Source organism: Myotis nattereri (assembly GCF_964212035.1).
Source record: "Myotis nattereri genome assembly, chromosome: 3".
Taxonomy (NCBI): domain Eukaryota; kingdom Metazoa; phylum Chordata; class Mammalia; order Chiroptera; family Vespertilionidae; genus Myotis; species Myotis nattereri.
Window position 1 is genome coordinate 194049391 of NC_138077.1, and position 8804 is coordinate 194058194.

Genomic DNA, 8804 nt, shown 5'->3' on the forward strand with positions numbered 1-8804 from the left:
GGCCCTCCGGTCCAGTTTAAGAACCCATTGTGGCTCTCGAGTCAAAAAGTTTGCCCACCCCTGGACTAGACTCTCTGCCCTCCACGGCGTTTTTAACAAGTGCTCCAGGTGATTATGATGGGCAGCTAGGTCTGGGAACACTTAGATTGGATGACTGTCCAAAAGTTTCCACCAGAAAACCTCATCTATTTCCTGTAGACCAGCCAAGTGAGGCTTTGGCTGAGTCACACCCTGTCTGATCTTGCTTCTCATCTGTAATATTTGGGTCATGGGTGAGATTTGAACTAGACAGTAAGGTACTCAGAGCAATCCTATGAAGCAGATATTGTCATCACCATCATTTTACAATGAGAAAATTGAGGCTTGGAGAGGCTAAACTTACCCCAAATCACAAAGCTGGGAAGTGGCTGAGTCTGAGTTTAACCATCCACATTATAAATTTGTTGTGTGTGCGTGTTTTTTTAATGGGTCTATGTCTTTTCCCAGAAACTAGGCCAGCTTTTCCGGGACGATGAAGTATATGGGAGTGGACAGGGAGAAACAGGTCAGCGCCTGCAACTGTGTGGGCATCCTTCTACAGACGTGATGTCCAAAACCACCCCAAATGGGGCTGAGGGTGAGGGGGGGGGGGGCTAGTCTCCTGTGGGTATTGTGGCCTGTGCTGGATAAGTGAAAGATTAGATCCCCTCCCTGTGCTTGAGTTGCTCCCAGTCCTGGCCATAACCAGACACATAAACAGAAAGGTATAGTATAAAGGGAGGCCTGGTCTCCCAGGGGGCTGAAGAGACACGGGGAGGGAGCCTCTAGCAGTCAGGGAGTCTGGAAAAACTTTTAAAAAATTTTAAATTGATTTCAGAGAGAGAGGAAGGGAGAGGGAGGGAGAGAGAAAGAGAGAGGGAGAGAGAAACATCGGTGTGAGAAGGTCACTGGATCAGCTGCCTCTTGCATGTCCCAAACTGGAGATCGAGCCCAAAACCCAGGTATGTGCCCTGACCAGGAATCAAAATGGCCATGGTCTGGGAAAACTTTGTAAGAGGGACTTTTTAAAAATATATATTTTTTTATTGATTTCAGAGAAGAAGGGAGAGGAAGAGAGAGAGAAAAACATCAGTGATGAGAGGGAATCATGGATTGGCTGCCTCCTGCATGCCCCCACTGGGGATGCAACCCAGGCATGTACCCTTGACTGGAATTGAACCCGGGACCCTTCAGTCCCCAGGCCAACACTCTATCCACTGAGCCAAACCAGCTAGGGCAAGAGGGACATTTTGAACTGGGCCTTGCAGGATGAAGTGGAGTTTTGCAGTCAAGAAAGAGAAGGGAAGGAGGGGTTAAGCTGGAGATCTTATTAAAAATTTTTTTAAAGAATAGTTTATTGATTTTTTTTTTTTTGAGAGAGAGAGAGAGAGAGAGAGAGAGAGAGAAACATCAATGTGAGAGTGAGACCCTGAGAGTGAAACTTGGGCATGGGCCTTGACTGAGAATCAAACCAGCAACCTTTCAGGGCAGGGGACAATGCCCAAACAACTGAGCCACACTGGCCAGGGCTCATTTAATTTTTATTTTATTTTTTTTTTAAAAAAATATATTTTATTGATTTTTTTACGGAGAGGGATAGAGAGTTAGAAACATCAATGAGAGAGAAACATTGATCAACTGCCTCCTGCACACCCCCTACTGGAGATGTGCCCAAAACCAAGGTACAGGCCCTTGACTGGAATCGAACCTGGGACCCTTCAGTCTGCAGGCCAACGCTCTATCCACTGAGCCAAACCAGTTAGGGCAAAAATTTTTTTTTTTAGCAAACCTTTGGCCAGCAGAATGGAAATACACTGAAAGGGAAAATGGAAGTTAGAGAGACCATTGAGGGAGTTGTTAGGGGGGTCCAGGTGAGAGATAATGATTAATTTGAGAGACATTCAGGAATTGTAGGTTCTATACATGAATTGGATCTGGGGAATAATGCAAAGATGAAGATACCTTGAAGATTTCACTCAGGCTTTTGGCTTAGTGAATAAGTAATGCCAAAAATGGACATAGGCTATTACAGAAGGAGAAATAAATTTGGAGTATACTGAACATACCAGTGACCACTTACTAAGCACGTAGGACATACTGAGTGCTGTGCACTTCGTACACATTATGTGAGTTAGTACTCAGAGCAATTCCAGGGGGTGGGTACTATTGTCTTTTTTTTTTTTAATATATTTTATTGATTTTTCACAGAGAAGAAGGGAGAGGGACAGAGAGCCAGAAACATCGACGAGAGAGATCAATCAGCTGCCTCCTGCACGCCCCCCAGTGGGGACGTGCCCGCAACCAAGGTACATGCCCCCGACCGACCGGAATTGAACCTGGGACCCCTGAGTCCGCAGGCCGATGCTTTATCCACTGAGCCAAACCGGTCCGGCTATTGTCTTTTTTAAAACATAGTTTTTCTGAGATTAGCAAGCAGCAGATGCAGGATTTGAACCCACATCTATCTGATTCTTAAGTCTTTTTTAAATAATGTTTTTATTGATTTTTAGAGGGAGGGGAAGAGAGCAGGATAGAGAGATAGAAACATTGATGAGAGAGAAACAGCGTCAATCTGCTGCCTCCGGCATGCCCCTTATGCCCCTACCTAGGGAGAGAGCCCGCCACCAAGGCATGTGCCATGACCGGGAATGGAACCGAGACCTGGTTCATGGGTCGATGCTCAACCGCTGAGCGACACTGGCTGGGCTGATTCCTAAGTCTTGAGCCCCACTCAATTCTGCCTGATGGAACTGCTAGCCGTCACTCAGGACTCAGCTCAAGGGCAGGTTACTCTGGGAACCTTCCCTAGTTCTTCCTGGGACTCCTTCTCTTTGCCATTTGTGTATACTTCTAACGCCACATTTCTCACTCTCTTGACTTTTTTTTTTTTAAATCCTCATCCGAGGATATGTTTATTGATTTTAGAAAGGGGGGTGGGGAGAGAAGGAGAGAAACATTGATTTGTTGCCTCCTGCATCTGCCCCAATTGGGAATTGAACCGGAAACCTTTTGGTGCACAAGACAATGCTCAACCAATTAAGCCACCCAGCCAGGGCACTCATACTGTTGACATTTTGTAGACCAGTCTCCTTCCCCATCAGTCAGAGAACTGAGGGCAGGGATGGTCCCATTCATTTTTTACATCCCTGATGCCTAGCACATGTTAATTAATTGGCCGACTAAATGCTGATTATTCTAGGTACAGTGGGGCCTTGACTTACGAGTTTAATTCGTTCCGAGACTGAGCTCGTTAACTCAAATTATTCTATCAACTCAATGCAAAAAATCAGTCGAGGGACAGCTGGTATCTCAAAAAACTCGTTAGTCGGGACACTCGTAAGTCAAGGCCCCACTGTAGTTCTGTTCCCTTCTCTGTAACTACTCAATTAGTGAACAAGTTCTGCTAATGACAGTTTCCTGCACATTTCTTTATACTATTCCTTTCTTTCCATCTGCACTGCTAGATCTTAGCATTGAGCTCTTTGAGATTACAGAGGAAGGGTAATAATCAGCCCAGGAGGCTTCCACAGTGGTATTCCTCAAGCTTGAAAAATGAGCCAGAGATACTTGGTAAAGAAAGGTGGGAAGGGCACTGCAGGCAGATGAAAAGCATAATTAAAGGCATAGAGGTGTCAAACAGTGTGGTCTGCATGGAGGAAAGGGAGGGATTAAGCTTGTGTTACTAACGATAAATATGCCTGGCTGAGACTAGTGGAATGAGAGTGGAAAGACAGGGCTAGGTGGGAGCTTGAGCTTTGGTGTTTTTTTCTATACGCAATAAAATAGATGTCTAGCCTGGCCTATGTGGCTCGGTGGTTGAGCATGGACCCATGAACCAGGAGGTCATGGTTCAATTCCCAATCAGGGCACATGCCCGGACTGCGAGCTCGATCCCGAGTAGGGGGCATGCAGGAGGCAGCTAATCAATGATTCTCTCTCATCATTGATTTTTTTTTCTCTCTCCCTCTCCCTTCCTCTCTGAAATCAATAATAATAATAAAAAATAGATGTCTGTACAGGGAGCAGTGGGGACATGGGTGTGTGTGAATACTTGTACCTAAAGGGTCAGGTAAAACTTAGGTTTTATTATATTTGTACCATTTGTAAACTAACAATTTACTTCTCTGCTTGCTGTGTGGCTGGTATAGCACTTTACTTACATTATCTTATCTAACCCTCACAATATCCGGTGAAATAAGTACTATTACCTTTGCCTAGGAGCGGGAAGGGAGGCTGAGACTGATTTATACTGTTCCCAAGGTCACAGTTAGAAAGCTAGCCCAGATCCGAAGAGTCCTTAAGCCCTAGATTATAGTCTGCTAAAGGGAGCTTCTTGAGGTCAGTGAGCCTGTCTGCGTGTGCGCGCGCAGACCTAGGTCTTAGAAGACACCTAGTAATCATCACCAGCTGAATAAACGAGCGGATGACCTTTTCCTTTCTCCACCCGAGAAGCACGTGGTTACGTCCCTGGTAAACCTCCGAGCCCCTAGGGGGCGTGTGTCCACCTCAGCGCAGCCGGGCTCCCTTGCGGGCGCCTCGCTTGCTCGGCTCCTTTGGAGCTCAGCCAATCCCTGCGCTCCGAGAGAGCTGGGGTTCGGTGGGCGGGGTCCCGGCGAGGCCCCGCGGGCCGCTGGGAGGGGCGGCGGCGGCGGTGCGGGCGAGCAGGCGGAGGGCGGGGGCCGGACGCCGTGGCTCGGGTGAGCACGCGGGCCCTGCCGGCAGTTCCCTTCCCGGGGGCGGCTGCCCGGCCGCCCGTGGTCTTGGCGACGGCTCCTGACTTTGACCTCTGAGCTACCGGACAGGTGATCACGAGTGTCCGCTGTGGCCCCGGCCGGGCCTGGCGGCTCTCCTTCCAACAGGGGGTTGGAGGTCGAGTCTGGGCGCCCCGCTGGCCCTCGGGGCCAGGGCCTCCCGGTCTCGGGCACGTGGGTGAGGACGGACGCCGCCGACGAGGCCGTGATCGTGGTGGGATAGGGGCCGGGGCCGGGCGCCCAGCGGAGGGAGACGGCTGGATACTTGGACCCTGACCTCACCTGCGCCCCCACCCCTGGACCGAGCTCGAGTCAGGGTCAGGGTTAATCTTCAATCCCGTTAGGTATCCTCTGCCCTGTTAGCAGCTCTCGAATCTCGGACTTCGGGCTTGGACCTCATCGGGCCTCCGGGGCCCCGGCACAAGGGCCGGTTTGCCGGCAACCAGTTGACCTCTACCTGGCGTTAGGCCCCTCCACGCCGAGCTGGAAATACGCGTCACCGTGTGTGCGAGACCCTTGGCCTCATTCGTATTGTTACCCCGGGGGGCGGCTGGTTCGAGTCTCTCGTAATCCTCAGAGGCACCTGCTGTCTTCCTGCTACCTTTTGAAGGCGGGCGGGCGGGCGGGTGGGTGGGTGGGTAGATGACTGCTGTGGTTTTACATTAGTGTGTTGCTCGTGCTTTCATTCATTCACTCAACAAACTTGTTGGAGCATTTTATGCCAGGCCGGGCAAGGGAGGGAGGTGTTGGGGGTTGGATAGGGCACAGGGGGCCACAGACATTATGGTCTTTGCCCTCTTGGTGCTTAAAGTGCTTTGAGGCAGACACGTGGGGTGCGCCAGCACCAGGTGTCCCCAGCGGAAATGGTTGTAAGTGTTAAGTAAATGAATTCATTGACTTATTTGAAAGTGGTTAGAATGCGAGTAGGAGGACAGGGAGACCTGGTGCAGCAGGTGACAGGTAATACTGTGGACTCATCCTTGATACGTTTTAAGAAAAATTGGGAATCTGAATCGAGGGTTGCTGTTTAGGGAGAGTGTTGGCTTATAAAGAGAGAACTTGCCCTGGCGGGACTGGCTCAGTGGTAGAGCGTCAGCCCGCATACCGAAAAGTCTCAGGTTCGATTCCCGGTCAAGGGCAGGTACCTGGGTTACAGATTTGTTCCTAGGCCAGGTTGGGGCACTTGAGGGAAAGACTTCGTTCCCATTCTTGAGAGGTTGGCACACTATGGAGGGAAGGCCTTTGGTCAAGATAAGGCTTAAAGCCCGGCCGGCGTAGCTCAGTGGTTGAGCATCTACCTGAGAACCAGGAGGTCACTTTTCGATTCCCGGTCCAGGCCCATGCCCGGTTGCCCTCTTAATCCCCGGTGTGGGGCGTGCAGGAGGCAGCCTGTCAGTGATTCTCTCTCATCATTGATGTTTCTCTCTCTCTCCCCTTCCCTTCCTCTCTGAAATCAATAAAAATATATATTTTTTTTTTAAAAAAAGAAAGGTGCCCTCTTAGTGCAGTAGGCAGCAGGTCAGTCTCATAAAAGAAAAAATAGCCCTAACCGGTTTGGCTCAGTGGATAGAGCATCTGCCTGCGGACTGAAGGGTCCCTGGTTTGATTCTGGTCAAGGGCATGTACCTTGGTTGCGGGCACATCCCCAATAGGGGGTGTGCAGGAGGCAGCTGATTGATGTTTCTCTCTTATCGATGTTTCTAACTCTCTATCCCTCTCCCTTCCTCTCTGTAAAAAATCAATAAATGTATTTTTTTAAAAAAGAAAAAAAAAGACTTAAAGCTTTATTCGGTAAGCCCAGAGGTCCCCTCATGGGGAACTCTGCTGTACATGGTTACATAACTGTCAAAAAGTATGGGTCATAAAATGGAGAGTCTTGTCCCCTTCCCTAACAGTTGAATCTTCCAAAAATTTCTGGATTGTTTCAGGGACCCAACTGTTGCATAAAGCAGGGTTCTCTCTTGCTTTTCTCTGCAAGGGGTGGATGCTCAGTAAATGGTGCCCGGCTGCCTGGTGAGTGGGGAGCTTGGTAGTGGTCCGTTTGGTGGGGAGGGGCAGCTGGTGTCTCCCTAATGCTGCCTTGTGCTCTTCTGCAGATGTCATGTGGCCCGTGTTTTGGACCGTGGTGCGTACTTATGCTCCCTATGTCACGTTTCCTGTGGCCTTCGTGGTCGGGGCTGTGGGCTACCACCTGGAATGGTTCATCCGGGGAAAAGATCCCCAGCCCGTGGAGGAGGAGAAGAGCATCTCAGAGCGTCGGGAGGACCGAAAGTTGGATGAGCTGCTAGGCAAGGACCACACCCAGGTGGTGAGCCTTAAGGACAAGCTGGAATTTGCCCCTAAAGCTGTCCTGAACAGAAACCGCCCGGAGAAGAATTAGTAGAGAACACAAGGCCATATGGGTCCTTCCATAGGCCTTGACTGGTCCTGCCACCATGTTGACCCAGCTCCAGAATCCACATCTGATTTGCGTTGTTGCTTATTCTGGCCCCTCGGGCGCCACCCGGCCACACACATACTGGGTGCTCTTCTACAGCCAGGCACACGGACACACTAGAAGCTGAGGGGCCAGTGAAGAGGAAGGCCCTGGAGGGTTCTGGCCTGCAGGCTGCATCTGTTGTATGGTGGGCACAACTGCCCAGGCTTCTGGGCGCACTGCTGGGAGTAGTGTTATGAGATGAACCTGGGCTGTCAGTCCCTGCAGGGAGGCAGTTTGGCCTCAAGCTGAAGTGCATGGGATTGGGGTGTTGCCTTAAGAGAGATACCTCATGTCTAGTTCTCATTTGCATGGGAAGATTTCAGAAATCTACCTGGTTCCTTCCCTCGTTTGCCCAGTCCTTTGTGCTCACTCTTGCTGAAATCCTGTCCTACCAGCTCAGGAAAGGGGGGGACTCGCTGGGGAAGGGCTGTTCTTGGCAGCCCAAGGCTGTTCACCTTGGGGTAGGTGAATCTGCTTGAAAATCTTCACCATCTTGCATCCCCCCCCCCCCCCCATCACTGTATAGTGCAAAACTTGATTAAAGTGGCATCTGAGAACCATACTGATCTAATTCTATCTTCCAAATGGTGTGTGGGGTCTCCTCAGGAGTTATGCAAGGGCAGGCATTTCAGGATTTCAGGATAGGATAACATTGGCCTTTAACTAAGGACTACTGTGTCCTGAAGGCTTTGTTTTACTAGTGTGGTTGCCCTGGGTCCTGGAGATGGTGAGTCCTGGAGGCCCAGGTTCCCAGAGGCTTTTCTGTCATGGTAATAAGAGGCTATTGGACCTTTCAGCATCTAAATTAGAACACACCAGGGTGCTTAACAGTTGCTATCAAATTTTCCAATTCCACACACACACTTTTCCCCATAAAAGTAATCGATGTACTTAAAAGAACATTTGGTAGGGATTTTTAAAAAGGGCTCTAGTACAGCTCCCCTGGGCTCTAATACAACTGAAAAGCTAACATTTTGTTATGTTTTTAATAATTTCCCTATTGCCGGAGGACATTTAGGTTGTTTCTGGTTGTTCACCAGTATAAATAGTGCAATGAATATATAAGGCTTTTCCTGAATTTTGGGTTAAATGGTAGGAATAGTAAATGGCATTCTGGATGAAATGGGATGAGCAGTTTTAAGGATCTCAAGACATCATATAAAATGTCTTTCCTAAAGAGCTGTAGAAGATCATACTAAAAGCTACCACTTAAGATGCCGCAGGGCCCTGGCTGGTGTGGCTCAGTGGGTTGGAGCATTGACCTATACACGGAAAGGTCATAGTTTCGATTCCCAGTCAAGGCATATATCCAGGTTTTGGGTTTGATCCACACAAAGGAGGCGGCCGATTGATGTCTCTCTCACGCTGATGTTTTTTCTCTCCCTTTCTCTCTGAAATCATTAAAAACACCCTCGGGTGAGTGTTAAATAAAAAAGATGCTGCTGGTGCGGTTGGAAGGGGGTGAGAGCAGAGGGCAGGACGAGGCACAATAACCTCTTGCCTCGTGTGGTCAACTGTTTACCCTAAGTGAGCAAAGGGCAGGTGATGCCCATGTG

General features: G+C 49.4%; 1 protein-coding gene across 2 annotated transcripts; it reads left to right on the forward strand.

The window, feature by feature from the left end:
- Positions 1-4652: 4652 nt before the first annotated feature.
- Positions 4653-7811, forward strand: SMIM12 (small integral membrane protein 12). Of its 2 annotated transcripts, none has more exons than XM_081085262.1 (2): positions 4653-4715; positions 6866-7811. In XM_081085262.1, the coding sequence occupies exon 2, from the start codon at positions 6871-6873 to the stop codon at positions 7147-7149; it is 279 nt and encodes a 92-aa protein (XP_080941388.1). In that variant the 5' UTR covers positions 4653-4715; positions 6866-6870; the 3' UTR covers positions 7150-7811. The 2 variants fall into 2 exon arrangements, with proteins under 2 accessions (XP_080941388.1, XP_080941387.1); XM_081085261.1 differs by having other exon boundaries at positions 4684-4820.
- Positions 7812-8804: the final 993 nt, after the last annotated feature.

What these genes read in the sequence shown, in the direction of transcription:
- SMIM12 (XM_081085262.1), top strand. Translation starts at nt 6,871, where the DNA reads ATGTGGCCCGTGTTTTGGACCGTGGTGCGTACTTATGCTCCCTATGTC.